Source organism: Stenella coeruleoalba (genome assembly GCF_951394435.1).
Source record: "Stenella coeruleoalba genome assembly, chromosome: 17".
In the NCBI taxonomy this organism is placed as follows: domain Eukaryota; kingdom Metazoa; phylum Chordata; class Mammalia; order Artiodactyla; family Delphinidae; genus Stenella; species Stenella coeruleoalba.
In genome coordinates, this window is record NC_137163.1 from 43,138,933 (window position 1) to 43,160,572 (window position 21,640).

The following is a 21,640-nucleotide window of genomic DNA, read 5'->3' on the forward strand; positions in this document are numbered from 1 at the left end:
GAGAGTCATGGCAAATGAAAAGAACATTGTATTTCCTGTCCCATCTACTGATCAAGGAATCTGCAAAGTATTTAGGTTTCCCATCTTTAAGAAGAAGTAGCAGATTATTTTAAAACTCTACCACCCTTCATGTCAAGGCAGGATACCAGCTCACATCTACTTTGGGGAGATATGGAATGAATGCCAAATAGACATCCTGTGAGGGAAGCACTTCCAGGTGAGGAAATGGAAACTTAAAGAAAGGTAAGTGACTTAAGGCCACCCATTTACCAAAAAGGAATTCAATTCCAGGTTTCATAGATCGCAAAGCCTAAGATCTTTCTTTCTATTGTACTGTCTTTATAGAGGTAATACTGAACACCAGGATAAAATCTGGAAAACCTTCTAGGAATGGTCAGAATTCCTAAGGTACTCATTTCATCATCAATCATCAATGTTAATTTACATTTGTCCCCTTACATCAGTCAAATATCTACAGTCAGTTTAAAACAATTCTATTTTTTCAAAAGCCCCTTAATGTTATTTTGCTGTGAAGAAGAGTCCAGTACAATTCGTGAGGGGTTTCCTTCTGAGGAAAGTTGTCCACATGACCTTGCCATCCTGACCACAGCTGATTGGGCCAGAGATGGGCTCCTGACCCGTCCTCCAGCTAATGAGGTGGTCTGGTTCCAAAATACTGACCATGGTTGACTGATTTCATTAGTCTCTCTGTCTCTGCATTTTAGAATAGTATATGTTAGTTAACAGGAGAACGGGAGTTGAAAGACAGACATGACGGTAAGCAGAAGCCATGAGTTATTAGAAATAACAAAACAGTCAAAGCAATGACTGAGCAGAATCTATGGAGTAGAGAGGACCGAGAAGCTAGTTGGGAGTGGAAGGAGCATAGGAATGGAGAGAGAGCCATGGGGTCATGATAAGGGCAAGACATTCAGGCTGGGAGCTAGTGGGGCATTAGGGTAGGCTGAAAGGAAGAACAGAGAGATAATCTGGTCACTGCAGGTATATTCTCTCCTGTGAGGCTCAGGTAGTTTCTATTGATAGTTTCCTGCCGTCTGCATTTCCCCTTATATCCTTACAGTGAACTCCCATGAACCAAGTGAAATAACCTGAGGGTGTTTCTGTTCTTTGCACCTTGATCAAGCTTGATACATTGGCTTACAATTTTATATAAAACACTTACAAGGTCTAATCAACAACTGACTGTCACTCATGAGGTACATCTAAAGACACTGCTCAAGGGAGTTCCCTGGTGGCCTAGTGGTTAGGATTCTGGGCTTTCACTGCCGTGGCCCGGGCTCAGTCCCTGGCTGGGGACCTGAGATGCTGCAAGCCGCAGGGTGCGGCCAAGAAAAAAAAAAAGGACACTGCTTCCATCTTCAAATAACTCTCTGGCAAAAGTGGGTTTCAAAAACTAAAAATTTTAAACTACATTAACATAGAAAAAAAGAGCTTTAATTGGGTAATTATCAGATTCCACTCTCTAAATGAGTTTTCCACTCCATTAAAATAACAATGACTTAAACTTCAAAGCAAACTCAGCCCAGTTGTTTACCCTGCCACTCTAAGTATGTCTTGTAAGATATCTAGATCTTTTGTTAGACATATGTTACTGAACTTAATTTGTCTTTGTTCCTTTTAAAAGTCTTGATTCACAGGGAACAGGAATGCTTTGAATTTGTTTCCTAACAGAATACCTGTGTGAAGAAATGTCTAATCCTGACTGGGTACAAATACATGGAACACACAAATGAATGTGAAGATGTTAAGAAGAGGTTAGAGGAAATTGGAATACCAAAATGCTCTAAGGGAATTGTGGAATATTTATGAAAATATGTGGTATATTTTGAAATGCAGATGTCTTAGGAACAGAAAATGTAATCACAGGAATGCAAACTGTCTTTAATAAATCTTCTTAATTAAAATCTATTGTTCAGAAAAAAATATAAATCCTCCTGCAATATTAGAAACAGGAGCAAGAGGTGGGAAAAGTGTGCATTCATTCAGATTGCAGCAAAGAATTATTATTTAGAGTTCCTGGCTATAACACTTTGTTTTGTTATTGTTGTTTTATTGCTTTTTTTAAAGCTAAAGAAGTGTCATTCTGGTAGACTGAACATAAATTATTTGCCATTATGGTACCCAATGAGATGAGAACAAAAAAGACTTGTAGCACAAAAATATATCCAGTTATTGATAGGGAGAGAGAGTGTGTTAGAATCACTGTCAAAATACATGAACTTTTTTGTTTTTTCTCTTGCAAGGGCTTTGAGTGGATCCTTGTCTGGCTCAAGAGACTCAAAACCAATTACAAGAAATAAACTTCCTTCCTCCCAATGTTCGGATCTCCTCTGTGAGATCCAAACAGAATGCTTAAAGTGAAAATGTCTACATGATTGCATTTATGAAAAATATATACACACTTCTCTGTTCTTATTAATCTTCAACTGTCGTTAAACTTTAAAAGCATTAGGCCTTTCAGTTAAACCAGTGCACTATGGCATAATTGTCATAACATGTCAATACGATGAAATAAGCTAGTTTCATAAGTGGGTGAGCTGAGGCAAGCTGAGCCTTGTCTTGTGCAACAGAGCCCATGCTGCATAACCTCAGACTGAAGACCCTCCATTCACCACTGCAAGTGAGTGGAGGTTGGAATGATCCGTGGCTGTGCACAAGGAAGTTGGAAAACGCTGCACACCTTGAATCCGTTAGTTTGTAGTACCTTTTCTCAGTTATACATTGTACTAGGCAAGTACAGTCCCAGGTGAGGGATGGCTATCACTGACTCTTTAGAGGACAGTTGCAAGCGACCTAACCCTCCTGCAGTAATCACCCACTCATAGCTCAACTTTTGAAGAGCTTCCAGTCTTGTTTAGATGAACAGTTTTGTGGCTGCTTATTTTATTATTATCTGATAATGGGTCTCCCTTGTCAATTGCAGGTGCCTGAACAGCAGGTTGGGATGTTAGGAACCTATTCATATATGAGCATCCTCTTTTCTTGTTATGGATTCACAGTCCCATAGGATGTTTCGTGTTATTTTGTGAGGGCATGAATGCTGTGGGCTTTTCTGCAAGCTATGAAAATGGGGCTCTGTGTACATAAGGAGGATGATAAGGTGTGATGTTCTCAATGCTTCCAATAATCTCTAGTCTTGCTCCTGATTATGTGGGCCAGCATCCTTAGAAGCTTGTTAGAAATGCAGAATTTCAGGTCTCAGCCAAGACCCTTGATCTAGATTCTGCCATTAACACAATCCCCCAGATGCTTAGTATACACATTAAATTTTGACATGCATTGCCCTAAGGGAAAATATATTTGTTCTTCTCTGTTAGAAGCTATAGTTTCCATGAGATGTATTGACTGCAAACAATTGTATGCATATATCTATCTATCTTTGTTGTAATAATATTAAATAAGGAACATTTATTTAAAAATAAAAATATGAATACTTAGGGCAAATGTTAGTCTAGGAGTGATTTTCTTTTGCCCAGAAAACATGAGAAATCGAAATTTCTATCTTGTAAAAAATTTTTCCTCTCAAGGAAATTGAACCAAATTGCAAGGCATGTAAGGCAAACTGGGTGATCGACATTACCAATCCTGGGGTTTTACAGGTGCCTAACCTAAAGGGTATATTGATCAAATTATTCTCTTGAAGGCACAAATGAAGTCTGGGGGCAGTTTAGGAAGGGGAATCTGTTGGTCCCAGGTGACGGATTCACCCTTTCCAGTGTCTTGCACTGAGACACTGAGGTCTTTCAGTTGGTGGCCAGTCCTATTGAGAAAAAAGTAAGAACTGTGCAAAACAACTTCACACTGAACATGATTAACTGCAGTCTATGTTTGCTACAGGTTTGTGGGTCAAAAATTTCTTCTCTTCCCACTTCTGTGCTGTGAGCCAGTTGGCCGCTGTTTTCCCCCCAGAGGTGGATATGCTACAGTGATGTAGTGATTCCCACATAAAAACAGTCTTATGAGGTGATATGGGATTCATCAGACTAGAGTGTTCTGTGGAGTAAATTGATATTTTTAAAGGATTAGGGAAAATAAGACGATTAAAATACTGTAACATATGCATCTTCTAAAGGGTAGATTTAATGTGGACATAGATACACTGATCTTGCATAAATAAGGCACACATTTCCAAATAAAGATGATTCTTTACTAAGTATAAACACCATTTAAACAATCTGGATTATATAAACTATCAATGATATAGCAATTAAATGAAAGAATGAGAACATGCCCCAGACAAATTAAACAGCTTGTGAATTTTTACTGCATATTGATGTGTGTACTGAGCAATACATAGTTCAAGTACTATATAAGATAAGGAAAGAATTACTTATCTCTAAAATCCCCCAGCTTCAAGTTCCTTCACATAGTATTTTTTTTTCACATAGTATTTTTAACAAGGTCTAACTTATTGTAGAAAGTACACCAAAATTTCAGAAATATTTGTGCTTTATTGTAGAACTTAGAATAATTTTATAAACAGTTAAAACAAAAGCACTTAAGAATCACATCAAATTCACCAATTTTCAAGAAGTATTGAAATACACATATAAAACAACACAGAAGACCCTTTTCTTTGGTTGTCCACATTTTCTTTATTTAAAATAGTGGTAGTGTTAAACTCTTAGGCTTCTTAATAATTCAGTAAGAAAGACGTCAAGTTGATGGTGCTTTGATTTGTGTAGATGACATCTATGTGATGAAGTTTTTTAATCTTATTCATTCATCATTCAACAAATATTTATTGAGCACCTAATATGTGGCAAGCACTGTTCAGTGAACAAAACAAAGACTCCCGTCTGTGTAGTTATGTCACAGTAATATGCACCTAATTGAGAATTATATAGACAGAGTAGCCACCAATAAAAAAAGAAAAACAGCAAAAAGGGAAAAATAACTTCTCTGGGCACATTCAATAAAAAATGGGAATAAAGAATTTCAGTGGGGGATGGGTGTTATAAGGTTTTATTCTGGTTTATGGTATTTTAAAATCAACTTTCAAAGATGGAGGTGGGAAACATTCCATGTAAATTAGAAACGTGACAGATTTATTTTTGGCGTCATTATTTTTCATGGATTAGCAATAAAATGTCACATGAGATAACTACTAGCCTACAGATAGTTGTGCATATAAAAACACTTATATATGTATGGCATGTAGCATGTGTGTGTTTCATGTTATGCAATAAATTCACTCCTGCGGAGTTTAATGTGTCAAAGTCTGAGGAATACAAATATTAAAATATTTAAAGAGTAAAACTCATTACTTAAAGAAACACTAATATGAATTATTTTGTAAAACTCTCCAGACTTAAAAAATTTCTTTTTGCAAATTAAATAAGTAATTGAAAATTTTCAACTTTGGCTTTTTGGGTGAAGATTGGCTTTAAAATAGTACAGAAAAACACACATGACTATCTAAACACATAGGGATCATAAATAAAAATCAAACTCATTGTTTTCCAGCTTGCAGCTAAATCATACCAAGATGATCAGCTTATTTGAAGGTATCATGAGAGCCACTTTTTTTTTTTGGCCTCGCCACGCTGCATTTGGGATCTTAGTTCCCCAACCAGGGATTGAACCTGTGCCCCCTGCAGTGGAAGCTCTGAGTCTTAACCACTGGATGGCCAGGGAAGTCCTGAGAGCCATTTTTAGTTTAACTTGTAAATTTTCTATTAAAAAAAAATCTGTTTATTATCTTAGGTCTCCTAAGAACTAATGTATTTACACTGTACACTTATAGAATAAGATAAAAAGATTTCTAAAATTTATTCTTTTGTTCTGTGTTCTAAAATTAAACCTTAAACAAGTTAAATAACAAAACTGCAAAGATCTGGAAGAAGATTTGTCCTTACAAAGCTCAAAAAGTAAGCTACATAAAATTACACAGCAAAAGCGAGAGAAATTGCAAGTGGGGTAAGTTCTTCACTTATGAAAATGTAATTATTGCTTCTCGTCCTTTATGTTTATCATGTTCTATTTTTTTCACAAATACAATAATTTTCTTTAAAAATAAGTAACATGGTAATTCAGAATTTTCATCAACCTAAGCAAACAGGAGGACTTTTTCAAGGTATGTAGAAAAATCGCAGCTTGGGAGTCATTCAAACTTTAATATCTGTAAGAAGGAATTTTGAAAGTGCTAATTAAGGACTTGTTAAAATTTTGTATAGGAATTCCTGTTTGTGAAAGGTGAATCACACATCTCTAAAGAAGATAATAAGCAGTCATCTGAAATTTGTATTTCTAACGCTCTGCGTTTTTTTAAGATTGGCTTAAGGAAAAACAAAAAGCATTCTTAGGTAACATTACTGAAAAACAAAAAAAACCTGTAAGCTGAAAGAACTCGGTACCTTTACAATAATGAAAATTTAATGATGTGAGAAAAAAATCTGGGAGAAAAAATTCCTAGTAAGGGTTTTTATAGTTTAACACATTAGTGATTATTTTATTTTTCAATTTAGTGCTTTCATTAGGGTGGATAGCTGCCTATTTTTGTAAATAATCTTTTTAAAAAAAATTTTTAAGATTTTTTTTTTTGGCTCAGCAAAATAATAGTCCTGAAAGTACAGATACCTGATTTTCTCTTGTGAGTGGCAGACAATACGGATTCCTGTCTCCTTAGATTTTTAAAAAAATGTATCAATTAATAGTTTATTGCATTATGAATGTAATGTCATGTGTATTTCCTACCCCGAAGCTAGGGTAACCAAATATTTTGTGGACCTGTATAGTTTTCAGGCAAATCACACCCTCCTACCACACTTATCAATGAGCCCCTCCCTTTTCATTTAATGTTTTATTTTCCTAGATTTTGCAATTCAAGAATCACCTCACACTTGAGTTGGTCCCTATAGTTACTATTTGCTCCAAATAGAGGAGTTAGGAGATAAGGATAAACCCTAGAGAAAAATGTGTTCTACATTTTGTAGGACACAGGCTTTTAAAGGGGGTGAGAAGTGGGATTAAGGAATATACTGATTGATTATACATCAGCATCAGGATATACATTCTTTAGCTGCTCTTATCAGAATTCTTAAAAACGCTCAGATTTAGTGACATATTCTATCTGATGTAAAGTCAAATTGAGTAGGAAATGTTGTGCATTTTTTAAAAAAAGAAGTACAACTAGAACAATGATTATTATTCTTCCAGAAGAATGACTGGCAAAAGGGAGAACCCCATAAGCCTTCTAGAATCTTACAAGATTTTATAAAATATGATTTAAATATACGGCTTTGTGTTGTGAATACAGCCTGAAAATGTAAAACTGTTTTGATTTCCTGCAAGTTATTTTCCATTGATTTTGAAATTTAATGTTTCTATTATAATTTCTCACCTACTTTGGCACAATTTTCAGGAAGAAGAAAAATGTAGCATGACAGGTATATTTTATTTCTCCCTCTATTTTTTACATCCTAAAACTTGTTGATTTACTTTATTTCTAAACTTTACAATGTGATTTTAGAAGTAATGTTATCTCGTAAGAATCGTTCCTGATTCAGATGTCATTTTATTAATCTTAAATAAGAATAAATGTATAGCCCCAGAATCTAAATTCTCGGCTTTCAATTTGGGGACAGAAGAAATAATACAAGTAATAGAATAATGAAATATTAAAATGTTTTTGATTCTTTAAATATAGGTAAGCTTTGATAATTTCCTACATAAAGGAGTTAAGAGTAGTGTACATAAAATTTTATATTTTAAGATTATTAATGCTGTTAAGGTTTGCAAGGAGAGCAAAAAATAAAGAGCTGTAATGCAGAAATTACTATAGAATGTACAAATTGATAAAACTTGAGATTCAAATTAAATGCATCATGATATCAAATACCAAGACTTAACATTACAATTCATTAATCCATTGTAATTCATTAGTCAAATGTCCCAAGGAGAGGGCAGAATGTACAATGAGTGTTTTCTGAAAATGAATTGCAAAAAATTAGTAGAGTCTGAAAAGACTTCAGAATTGGAAGCTCCAGCTGGGTTTAAAAGGATGGGGGAAGGGATTTTACTCACTATTAAATATTTGAAGCACCATTTAAAAAAATAAAACCTACGAATGTCTCATCAGTTCCCACTGCATCAGGCTCACTCTGACTCTATCTTAAGCAGTTTTTCCTTTGTAGAGATGAAATTTAGAAACGTGCACACAGGACATTTTGCACTGATTTAAGCCAGTTGGGAAAAAACATGGTTCAGAGCAGGATTTCAAATTGTTACACTAAATATAATAACATTTGCAGTCGTGGCACCGTTCCATAATAATTTGAAAAGATTTCATTTTACTTATCATTGCAAGCCATTATCTGATCATATTTGACTTACATATTAATATTTTCATTATTATTCAAGCCCTTTTTGCTCTGTACGAACAAATTGTCAGTCCTGTTCACTGAGAGATTATTTATTTACTTTGGAAATATCTGGAATTCTTTCACCCTGTCTTTTCCTCCGGGGACCCCACCCCCACCCCCGGTATTGATATTAAGGTCTGGGGGAGGGGGATACAACCAACAAAAACGTGAGATAGAAAGAGGCCCCTCTTAATGATATACTATGGAAGAAGTAGAAAAACAAAGGAAAAAAGAAAATGATAATTGTTTTCTCTAAGGCTATTATCTAATACGAAAGCAAATAGTCAGTCTGGAAATCAGCTAACAGAAGGGGATTAGAGTGGAGATCTGAGAGTGGCTTGATTTCTAGCAGAGCTGTCTCTCCAGCCAGTGATGAGACACAGGCAGGGCAGCCAGGAGCGCTCCAGATGGCCAGGGAAAGTGGTCGTCTTGGGTTACTGCAGGGCACTCGGGCCGCTGGAGAGCAAGCGGCCCGGGAAAGCATCATTAGGGAGCCAGCCCCACGTCCAGCCTGCAAGGGAGAGGGCGAGGCCGGGAGGGAGGCCGCCCGCTCGCGCGCCCTAGCGAGCGGGGCCTGCCCATTGTTAACATATACTTGACCTCCGTGACCCCTGCACGACACAGATGTCTCCCACCTCCACCTCCCCCCTGCCCCGCCGCGGGCCCTCCTCCCTGCACCTGGTAGCGGCCGCGCCGCCGCCTCCCTCCCGAGCGGCCGCGGCGCCCCGGGCGCGAGCGCGCGCCGGAGCCGGCCTGGTGCGGGCGCTCTAGCCGCACAGCGCGCGGCGCTCCTGCTCCCCGGCGGACGCTCGGCCGCCCTGCAGATAAATGCGTCGCCTTCTTCGAGAGTGAGCGAGGGCGGGCGAGGCAGACGCAGACGCCGCCTGTGACAGTGGCAGTTCCCTGCGCCCTACATCACATTTGTCTGCCACAGCAGCAACAACAGAAAAGCGGAGGGAGGGAGGCGGGAGGAGCGGTGCTCCGCAAGTCTTGGGCTCTGCGTGGAGGCTGCGTCTGGCTGGCGTTCCCGAGCACGGGCTCCTCGCACCGCAGCTCGCTGTGCGTAGCGCCGAGCGGCCGCAGGCGCTCCGCGGCGCGACTCCGAGGCCTCGTGGCGAGCGCGCGTGGGCGAGTGGTCCCGGACACTCTGGCCTTGCGAGGGAAGAGGCGCCGTGCCCTCGCCCCCTCGCCCCGCGGGCCTGCCGAGACGACGGGAAGTTTTATTTGCAGCTCGGAGCCGGTTGCGGATGGTGGGACTCTCCGGCCCTGTGCAGTGTAAGTGCCCGCGGGAGGGTTGGGCGGGCGGGCGGCGGGGACGGGCCTCTGGCTGTTGCTATTAATTATTATTCTGATGACCGTCATCTTCATTTGGATTATTCGGCCGAGAGGCCCCAGGCTGTTACTTGTCGCTGAACTAGGGCAGAACTACGCACCAGGGCAAAGAGGAACGTCGCGAGTGACTCCAAGCTGCGTTGACACTGAACTTCACGGGTCAGCCAAGGATGCAGTTTTTACTCTTAGATTCCCCACACTGTTTACAACAGTTTTCTTTCCTCTCCATGATTACGATATATGAGCAGGAAGATCATGCGTATTTACCCCCCGACCAAACAACCGGTCAAGGTACCTACGGTGCATTTGGCAGGTGGCCCTAAACCCTCATCGTGTTTTTTTTTTTTTTTTTAACTGGAAAGGAAAGGCTTGTTTCGATGGTGGAAAACTTAGCTCTGGGAGCAGGAGAGAAGGAATCTTAACTTTGAGACCCGGCTGCGACTGGGGTCGGGGTCCTCTGAGCGACACCCAAGCTCTTTTGCGCCCACCTGCGAACTTTCCCTGTTCTTCCTGGGCATTCGGGCTACTCGAGTGGGAAGCCCGTGGAGGACAGGCCGCGGCCCCCTAAGCTCTTGTCGGCGTCTCCCGACCGGAATCTCTCGCCCGCGATGGGTTTGGGGCTTTGCCGCCGGGGGCCAGTGGGCAGCGTCGCTTCTGCCCAGACCTCCGCGCGCCCGGGGCCCTGCTGCCCCAGTCCTCTGGGTGTTCCAGTTGCATCCCCGATTCGGCTCGCGTCTCCGGAGCGGGGAGCGGAGCCTTGTGCTCTGCAGCTCCCGCTTGGCGGAGCCCAGACCAGACGGGGAGCCGCGTCCGGGGAATTAATTTCGTTTTCCGGGCCCCACCGCTCTCTTTGGGAGCCTGAAAGGACTGGGTTGGTCGGCGCACCCAGACCCCTCTCCCTGGGCGGACCTTGAGCTGGCCAGGACGCCTTAAGAAAAGACGGTTAGGTCGGTACAAGGCGCTTAAATCCGTTTTTTCAAACTTTTTTGGCGGGTGGGGTGGGGTAAGGGCAGTCAATCCTTGGAAAAGTTTGAGGACAGATTCCGGGAAGTAGGATGTGAACCAAGACTGTTACTAAAAATAGCCCCAGTCCTCCCTTAACAGCCCCCCCGCCCCGCGCGCTTTTCAAGATTGGAGGATTTGGCTGGGGAGCCATGCAGCCCTGGGTTTCCTTATTCCTTGTAAAGCGTAGTGGAGAAATCTTTTGAGCATAGCTTATTATACAAGGTTGGGCACCTCAAATCCCAACGTGCCCCAGCCTGGCTACAGTGTCGCTTTAAGGAACAGCTAGTATTCCCCGTGGAGGAGCTCCTGAAGACCAGTCACAGAGTCCAGGGCGTGGGAGTGAAGATTAGGAGAGCTGGGGAGGCTACTCCAGACCAACTTCATGTGCTTAATGTAACTCTGGGCCCCCTCGAATTTTTAACTTCGCTTCCCTTAATTAATCTGCCCAGGGCCTTTATATAAATGGCTGTCCACAGCTGCTGCAAATTGATTTATCCCCTGGTAAAGGTTGGGTTGCTGACCAAAGCATTTCCTTTCTACCTTCTGGGTGAACTGAAATCTGTTTTACAGGGTTTTTTTTCCCCTTCTAGTCTCCTTTTAAACATCTGTACCACTTTTAAGTGCACTCAGTAGCTTTTATTATCATACCCCTCCCTTTGCATAGAACAGGAGTGAAACTGGGTCTGTGCCCAGTGAGTCCACACTCACTAGAATACAAATTGACTAGCTTCTCTGTGATAAACGGTTTGTTAGTGTCGGGGGCCTTCTTTTAGTTTATTGCAGCCTTTTGCCTTGACCATGTGAGTATTCTGTTGTGCCCAGTTTCTCCTGTCACACAGTTCCTCAGAAAAGATCAACAAACACAATTGTTTCTTAAACCATCCTCGCCCAAACCTGGGTGGTTATGTCAGATGTGATGTGTACAAAGAGAAGCAATTTCATAATTCTCTGGATCTTTCTCCCTTGTTTATCCTTAATGTCAATTCTAGTTTTAACATTGTGTGGGCTTTCAGGTAGCATACATAGGGCAGTCTGATTTCTTTTTCTTTTCTTTCTTTTTATTGATTGTTGTTTTTAAAGGGACATCTGATGGGCTCACCCAGTATTAATCAGGGAGTCTTAGTTTGACCTAGGCATTTTTTGCAGCTGGGAAGTATGTTGAGGAAGTTGAAGTCTAACATTGTTTTACTTGTACTGTATTTAGCATTTGATATTTCTTTGGCTTATTCTTTCAAAAGAAAAAATTTCAACCAAATAATCAAGGAATCAGGCTCATTCTGGGTACAGAAAAGCTGACTTTATCTAAGATTATACTAAGAGAATAACTTTATATTAAGAGACTTTGTTTAAGCATTAATAATTTTTTGTAAACCATTTAGACAGCACTCATTTTATTTGAAAAGCTAAATACTGAATGGGAGAGTATGTGGTTTCTCCAGTGTCCAGTTCACACCTAATAAAAGAAGTGGAGAAAACGGTTTATTTTTTCTTTAATGTTTAGAGAACTCAAAGCAGACCAGAAATCTTTGAAATGATATTTTCCTTTGTAGCCTTAGTCTCTGTGACCCGCTAATACCTGCTAATAATTTGATTTTAAAATGATCCGTAAAGGACTTTCCTAATAAGACACATTTTACTTGTAGTACAATGGAGCTGCACTATTAAACTGCAAGTTGCTGGAAATACTAGGACAGTATGTGTTGCAGCTACAGGACTGTAGCTTTTTAATATTTTTACGATTTTCCCTTTCTGAAGAAAAGTAAGATATTGCTCTTGATGCTAGTATTTAATGATGAGCTTTCCCATCCAGGGTGTTAGTATAAATATTTGCAGATAAAAGAACACTTCATAAATTGCAAAGAAGTACACAAATGTAAGGTGCCATTATCATTTATTTTATTGTAAAATAGAAGCTTAGCCAAAAAAGAAAAAAAAACACTTTTTTCTTTTCTTTTTTTTCCCAACATTGAAAAGGGATCACGAGAAAGAAATGCTTCCAATAGCAATGCTGGTCAGTGGTTGTCAGGTTAGGACATTCTTCACTGTCAAATCCTGTTTCTCACTTCTTTGATATGAACATCAGCTGACAGGCACTGAATGCAAACCCTTCTTCATTGAGGTTTTATGCAGGCAGCATAGCCCTTCATAGCAAAGCAGTCTGAAAAATTGGCACCTGCAGGATTTGCATGTGAAAAAAAAGTCAGTTGCATTTTACTGGAGTCTATTACTGTAAGTTATGTAAGTTCAGTGGGAAAAGGTATTTATTTGTTGACGTTTGGGCATTTAAAATTTCTTTGTTTTATGGACACCTTATTCATCATCTAGTGATCCACAGACTTTATTGATAGCAGAAGCAGGCAGAAGTGATCTCTGCTTTATAGAATAGAAGCTATTTATTATGAAATGGTGGTATTTTTAACCATGTGCTTGCAGAGTGCACTTGCATGCATGGTTAATTTTTAAAATGTGCCTTAAAATGTTGAACTCATACAACTTTCAGAATCCATCAGAAGTTAAACAAATACATAAAATTAGGTTAACATAAATACCCGTTGAAAACAATCCAGGATTTTAGGAATTATATACTTCAATAATAAGTTAAAATCTCTAAGAAAGAAATTAAACATTTCATACTTCTGAATTTCTTGTTAAATTGTTTGTTACCTAGATGCCTTTTAAAAATACCATATTTGACCCTATTTATGCAAAATAACTGACAAATGTTAAGTCAACTAAAACACCTTTGTGAACCCCAGAATATTATCCATCAAGTGAGAACATTTCATCCAGAATAAGTTATTTATTATTATCTAAAGAGACACCTTCCAACTTCACTTTTTTACAGCCATTAATATAAGAGTTCCTAAATAATGTTTAAAGAACAGTGAACATTTTATTAAAGCAAACATTAGTTCAGTTTAATGGAGGTAATTGTAGGTGATAAGACAGAACAGGTTATCTCTGTGTTGTTTAAACAGAAGGAGCTACTTTGCACCATTTCCAGTAGCCATCTGTAGAAGAGAAGGGTTTGCACCTGTCTGTCCACACTAATTATAGATTAGGGCCAAAGAAATGAAATTCGAGGAGGTTTACAGCTAATGAAATCCATACTGATTTTATTGTAAATGTGTTTTATGTAAAGAGGGTGATGGTTGAGTTATGAGTGAATAAATTGCTATGTAGCTGTTAGGCACTTGGTTTTGAAGCACAATTCTGCTGCATTAACCTTTGATATTAAAAATAAAAAAAGACAAACAACTTAGACACGGACGCTAGCCTTTGTTTGGCATCCATAGCTACAATTTAGTGAGCAGCAGTGAGGGTCAGTGTGCAATTTGAAAATGTTCTACAAAGCAGCTTAAATGTTAAGAATATTCTAATATTTTGAAATGCAGATGAAGTAGAAGGTAGGTTTTGTTTTAACTTATGCATATAAAACATTAGAAAATTAGAAAGCTTTTTTTTTGCATTTCAGTTTCACATACATGAGAAATTATAGCAAAATGAGTGAGGAATGCATTCTGCAATAAAAGGTCACATGAATGTCTACCACATCTGTTTATAGTAATTATGAACATAATTAACATAAGAATTACAAATGAAATAATGACAAGCTGAGCAATGAGATATTATGCCATAATGGTCATATGTTGGAATTCTCACATTATAGCACACTAGAATTCACATACTCAAAGAAAGAAAGAAAATGCTAGATTTTTATCTGAATTAATGCTTCGAAACTTATCTGCCTGAGGCAGATGGGCCTTCTTGCTCCTATAGGAAGGTAACCTATTATTAAGAAAGGAACTAGTTGAAATTAAGATTTCTAGTCTCCAGCCTGGCCTTTAAGACAGCTGTGATTATAGAAACCACTTTCTGTTGTACACTTATTCTGTGATTATACTTCTTATTATATTGCCCCCCCCCTTTTTTTTAATTGAAAGCTTTGCAGCAAAGTGTTTGCTTTGGAAGAGAGTCATGGATTCTTCCCATTTGAGAATTGGTTGATCTTTTCTGTAACCGTGAGCCAAAAGTCAGTGAACAAACAAGGTAGTAATAGAAATACTGTGCCTTTACAAAATAAGAACATTGGCAGATAAGCTTTTGTGAAGTTTTCTTCATGCCTTCAGTGTCTGGATGCCTTTTAAAGAAAAAATGTAAGCCTCTTCTGGGTTTGAAAGTAGTAGGGCTTTGTTTTTTAAATAGCATTTTTTCAGAGAGCATGTAATGGAAAAATCAGTTGGCATTTGTAAGTTGTATTTTTTACTTCCTAGAGTTGCATTGGATTTATAAATGTTTGTGGGTAGTTTGTGTCCAAATTGATCTAAGATGTAATAAAGGGGAAGGTGTATGTGATTGTGTCTGGTTACTCTGAATGCAGTTTTTGTAACAGGAAAAGTGAAAGGTGACCCTTTATGAGAGAAATCTTATTAAATTTAAAACATGTAAGAATGACAGATTTTCACCCATTTAGAGTGCACTCGATTTTGTAACATACCCTGCCAAATGGTTTACTTGCTATCCTTGCACCCTTCTCTAACTATTGAACCTGCTCACTTTTTGAAGATTTATGGGGAAATACTACCTCGTTCTCGTCTCAGTGATACCACGAGGTTTTCCACATTATTGGATTACTGGTGGATTGTGGCAGACCCCTTTTCATCTGACATTCATTGCATGACAAGATTTTTCACATATGCCCTTCCCCCACCAATGCCCAGCTTTTTTCACTTTACCTTACCTATCCAATTTCCCTTAATTATTTTCTTGGGGTGGGCAGGAGGATCCACTACACATAAAACTTTTTTGACTGAGTGATTTGGAGGGGAGTGCTTGATTAAACAGTGCTTCTCGTTTTCTAAAGGGCTTCTTCAAATTTGTCTCCTCGCAGAGGCTGCTGCTAATTCTCTTGCTCTTCAGTGTTTTTCTCTACTCACTAGCCTTATTTCCTCCTCCTCCCAACTATTTTGTCTCTTTATATTGAGACCTCATGCATAAACTATTTTACAATCTGAAGTTTCACTGCAGCTGGGGCTGCAATGTATGCCATGAACAATTGTGTACTTTATTGGCTACTTTATTCTGAACTCTTCATACTGCAGTGAGAGCTTGTTAACCAAGCTTCAGTGCCTTGAAATACAACATGACCAAATACTCCCTCTCCCCGCAATAAAATAACCTTCTTTGCTGCATTATCTGCACTCCATTAAGGATCTGATCAGATGTTCATGTTGTCTGACGGGTGCACTTAAAAGTGGAAAGGGGCTCCCATGAGACCACTCAGGTGTATCTCCCTCCAGACCCTGATGGGGTGGAAGATGAACTCTGGGCTGATGGAGGAGCGCTAGTTCTCTGCTTGTTCTCTGATTGATTCCTGGGCTCTGGGTGGGTGAAGAGCTGTGAGCCGAGCTCAAGCCGAGATTGATTGCCTCAGTTTTAAATTCCCACCTCCAAAATAGACTCTCAGATGTACACATGAGGAACCCCTCCCCAACACAATTTCTGGAGGTGGAGCAGGTGTCTCAGAGTCACCTGTAGCTACCAATCACAAGTGCGCCTTCTTATCACAGTGATGCTGGCTACACAAGTCTTCTGCTGGGACACTTGAAGCCCAGAGAAATGAGATATTTTGTATCTGCCTGGGTTGGTCTTTGTGTGTGTGGGTAGGGGGTTGGAAATTAGGACCGTTGGGGTCAGCAAAGAAAGGGATGGGAACTCCCACTTGAGGTCGGTCTGGAAGGCTGTGTAACTGCTGTGAGGACTCACTAGGTTTGTTTTGCAAATTGTGGCTATTTGGATGGAGGTGAGATGGTGAATGTCTCATTGTTATAAGCTCCGCCAAAAGAGAGCTCTTGATCCCCGTTTGACCTTGACAGAACCTCCAAAATGTTGGCGGTCTAGCCCTGGAGCAGGGAAATCCAGTTTGCTAGTCTGGATTCCTCCCGTTCTCTCCGGGTAGAGGCAGATTGGGGAATGCAGGCCACCCTCCCCCAGCGCTGGCTCTCACCCTCAGCCAGCCTTGGGGTACCTCGCCCTCCTTGCCATCCCCATTCTGGAACCGGAGCCCCCGCCCCCTCCTTGCCTTTCCGTTTCTTCCCTCCAGCTTGTGTCTCTTTCTGTCTCTCCCACTTTTCCTCCCTCTCCCGCTCCGTCTCACACGCACCCTCTGTTTATTTTCCTGCCTCCATCTGGGCCCTGCTGATATTGTAATCACCCTGATGCACGTTGGCTTCTCTCCTCTCCCTCCTGCGCTCACACACTCACTCACACACAATGTGCCATCCTGACAAGCCTTTTACTTCTGATAAGCTCCGATGTGTGTTTAATGAATACAAAGCCGCGGTCTGGGTGCCGCCTCGGCTGCGGCCGCCTCTCCTGCGCTCCTTTGCCAGAAGGTAATCTCCGTGAACGGGGAGGGGAGGCGGGCAGGGAGGAAGGAGGGGTGGGAAAGAACGGGGGAGGGGGGTGTGGGGAGGCTGCGTTTCTCTTTTCCTCTCTCCCTTTCCAATGATTCAGAAGTCGATAAGACCAGGAGAAGTGAAGATGTAACATGTTATCTGTCGCTCCTCTTAGCTGGCGGAGAGAATTTACATTTAAAGATTAGCAGAGGGAGAAAGAGAAATCTGCCTTTTGTTGTGTGTGGTGAGGAGGCATCAGCCCTGGCCTGGCCGCTATCTCCCATCACCTCTGCTATCCAGACAGGACTCACGGAGGTGAGATTACCGGAGGGCCTTATCTTTAATTGGGTTTAGTTTTGCCATTCTGAATAGGTTTAAAGAGACTGGATAAAGGGGGAACAATAGATTATTTATTGACGGGATGCTGAAGCCTTTAGATGAAGAGGGGAGAGAAAAAGCTGCTTAACAACTTGATTAGTTCATTTTTATTTTTATTGTAAGGTGAGACTGTCTCCCTTCTGGTGCAGGGAGGGACTGTAGAACTTAGGCAAATTTGAAGGGCTTAAATGCCTTATTTTCTTTTCACCCCCACCTCCTGCCCTTCTTCGCACCATCCCCCATATAACAGGAGTTTCATTTACCCCTTATTTGTAAGATTGATAAACTGAGCAAAATTGGTAGAGGCTTTTGGAATTGATCATTTGTGTTTGGTTTTGTGTGACATGTTTTGAATGGGTGGTGAATTGATGCTAATGGTGGTACTTGAATGAGTGAGAAAAGCAAATGAAACCTACTTTTAATATGGAATTAGTTGATTTTATAGTATGGTTTCAACTAGGTCTAGAGGGAAAAAGAAAGCAAGTTGTTAGGTAGATTTGTGTTTTGGATTTGAACCATGGGATTTTTTTTCCCTTGGAGTTGGTTTAAAAGAAAAATAATTTTAAAATGTCTAATAAAACTGTTTAATTAAAAAAATGTTTAATACACTCATGAGTGTACTTAAAAAAATATAGTATTAACTTTAGAAGGTAGTTAAAATGGATAAAAGTGGGAAAAACAATTGTTTTGCTTCTTACACATAGTCAAGATAAGTGTTTTCATAGGTAAATATGAACCAGTAACTAAGAGCCTAATTAAAATTTGTTTAAAGCCAGGGGGGCATGTTTCCTTGTTGACAACAGCAGATCGATTGGGTAAGACAATAGAGTCCCGTTATTTCACTTCCATTGACTGAACATACTGACATTTCAGGTTTGCTGCTGCCTCAGTGAGCATGATGAAACACCGAAATTCACAGGCCAACTTGCCAGAGTGGTACATATATTACTGTATGTCATTTCTGCCTGAGGTTACCTTGTCACCCAGGCAGAATGGGAATGGACACTTGGAATCCTTCAGAGGGGTAGAGCTCTTTTGCTAGGAAACTGACAGAGAGCATGTCTTAGGAACATCTTTAATTTTACTTAGAGTTAGGTGTAACAGATAAATATGTGATGGACTTTTATTTAAAAATCTGGGAAGCTACTTAGCTGTCAATCTTGTATTTTTCATATAAGAATACCCATTTTCAAGATTTAACTTTACCTTCCCAGAGATATTTACACTGAGTGGTTGGTAGATCGTTACTGGCCTGTGCTCAGGTGACATCCATTTTTCCCCAGTTGGGGATCCTCAAACATTCAAGCACCTGCTAAATCTGTATCTGATAAAACAATTTGTAAGGCCCCTTCAAAAATAGGGCCTGACTTTGTTTGCTTTTTTTTGTGGGTGGAATGAGAAAATGGGATGTGTGTATTTTACACCCATGTGCCTGGATAGACAGCAATATATAGATAAATATGTGTATTCCAAGTAGTGGCAGAGAAAATACTAAATATTCCGTATCTTAGTGTAAGCTACCCTTTTACACATTTTGCATAGTCGCTGCATGATAAAACTAAGTATTAGGCAGACATTGAGTCAAAGAAATTTGAATCATACAAAAGTGAACATGGAAAAAACCAGAAGGGACTTAATGTATTTTTTTTAAAGCTTAATGAAAATGTAAAACTATTATGAATATGCCTTATACCCAGCAGTTGTTGCTATCTAGTAGGCAACTTATGCCCTTTACAGTGTTTAGAACAAAACTAGTTCTTTATACCATTTTCATGAAAATGTTAGGTTTCTGTTTGATCAGCAGGTGCTGTTGAGATGAAAGCCATGTGTAAATTTTCAGAAGGCCAAAAGTGTCAATTCAGAAAAGGAAAGTGATAAGAGAAAATGCAATCAGTTTTCCTGTTTTCAATTTGTGCAGGATTTGAAGAGCTGTTTTGTTAAACTGCTACATCTGCTCCAATATGAATATTGAACTACTTCCACTAAAAATAACAACCTATAATTTGGAAGCTACTGCAGTCTTTCGTTAATGTGAGTGGGTTATTTAAAAACAAAAAAACAAAAAAATAAAAAGAAATAAAAAAGACAATTTTCTATTCTGACAATCTCTTGCCTAATGTGCATTTTCATTTGTTGGCACTTTTATCCTCAGCAGATAAATGGTATTATGCAATTAGGACCTCATCTCGTTTGACTATGAAAGAGGTTTCCATGGGTGAAAACCCTTGTAATATAAAATGGTTTCGCATAAAACAAAATTTATTTTAAAATAACCTGTTTAAATGCAGTTATTTATAATGATAGTTATTCCTTACATTCTCTAATACTACAATTTTTAACTTACTGCTTACTATTATAACAAAGTTAACACTATTCGATTGCATACTGGGCATTCCGTGATTTATTTCACCCTTAATATACCTGCAAATGTAAGTTTAAACCAATCAGGGATATTTTACCTAACAGGGCTTTCAGAATAATTTTTTTCATGCTTAAATAAAATGATTACATTATGCTTGAGTGCCTGCATACAAAAGCCTTAGCTTCTATAGTACTGCTAATCAAATAAGTTTTATGGACAGGGAAAGCACCACATTAGAGAAAAATTGGATGCATTTTACTAGTGCTATTTCTAGGAAAGACATGTTTAAAAAAAATAATCATCCAGTATTAAAAAGAGAACTCTAACATGAATAATCATAATAAAAATAATACTTCATTCCTGCAAAAAGAAAATGAATGGCAATGCTATCCATGTAAAACTGGACATAGAGAATTAAGTTAGATGGAAGACTGGTGAAATTTGGATCAGGTTCAATATTGACTCCATCCACAATTGCAGTTGGGTGGACTTGTGGCTATAGTAATTTGTCTAGGGTGAGACATGATCACTGCTTTGGATCAATTAGAGACTATGTAGCTTGTAGCTTCACACTTGAATTGCCAGACACACTCTTCGGAGATAAGCTCCGAATATCTCCAGAGTGGATAAAAGAGAAGACAGACACTGTGACACATTAGCATATTTGATATTAACAAATGCAATGTTTCTTCTGAAACACCAGTCAAAAGAAGAGGTAGTTTGAAAAACAACATTGTGTGTACTTGTGATTACATGTATTTAACCAACTAAAGAATAATGCTTATAAAGAATGTAATTTCCAATTTGAAGCCAGATTGTGGCATATCTTTCAGAGATCTGGGTATATTCCTTGGTGGGTATATTCTCTGGTATAGCACCGAGCACTTTGCCGCTTTGAAGAAATGACACTGGATCACATATCAGTGAAGAAAGTTTATTTCATAGACACAGTCCCATCATTTGGTACGTGTGATCGTCTAGTGAGTTGTTTTTTGTGCTGAAGCCACAATCAGCCTTTAAGCCTCAGTGCCTTATGTGGCTTGAACAGGGAAGAGCTTCTTGTGATTCTTTTCAGAATGTTCTTACTTTGTCAAGTGATGTTCAGGCTTTTATATCAGAACCACTGCAAAAGTAATGCCCCATGGTTGAGGTTTAAGGTTTGAGACCCTCTTGTTTGAAAAAGTTTTAAACCATCAATCTTGCTTAGAACCACTAACATTTTCAATGACTGTAAGAGACGTACTTAAAATCCCTCTGCTTTGATAGTTCTGATTGAGGTTACCTGTATAATGTAACTCATGAAGTAGGGGTTTGCTTTTGTGGGCTTTCATATTGATCAGGGTTCCTAAGGCAAATCAGTATTTGGGTGAACGGGGCCTCTAGGATATAGATCTTGTTGAATGTGGAGGGCACAAATGTAAAGTTTTCCCATTGTTTGTCCAGCAATCTCAACACCTCCAAGTGCCTTAGGGAATGTGATTGACTAGATTCATTAATCTTTTAACACCTTGGGCATAGACTACTGAATGTGCTCTGGGCATTCAAGGGCTGCCACCTAGTTGTTGACTTGGGAGAAAGTAGAGGAGTGGACAAATGTTAGAGACCTACTGTGAGCCTGGCATTAACCTTCATGTACATTGTCATCACTGATTTTAAGTAAATGATTAACCAGCATTTCACTTTCTTCATTTCAGAGAGCTCTAGTCCATCACTCTTTTAGTAGTTCTTCTGGTTTGACCTTTTGCTCCAGTTTAGAAAACTGAGGTTTCCCTGTGTTCCCC

General features: G+C 39.5%; 1 protein-coding gene across 1 annotated transcript in view; it reads left to right on the plus strand.

The window, feature by feature from the left end:
• Positions 1 to 16,994: 16,994 nt before the first annotated feature.
• Positions 16,995 to 21,640, plus strand: part of RUNX1T1 (RUNX1 partner transcriptional co-repressor 1) — a gene marked incomplete at its 5' end in the record, with an annotated part of 129,036 nt that continues 124,390 nt past the window's right edge. Inside the window, 2 exon segments of the mRNA XM_079901601.1 lie at positions 16,995 to 17,087; positions 17,089 to 17,116. Of these exon segments, the coding sequence (XP_079757727.1) occupies positions 16,995 to 17,087; positions 17,089 to 17,116 (121 nt within the window).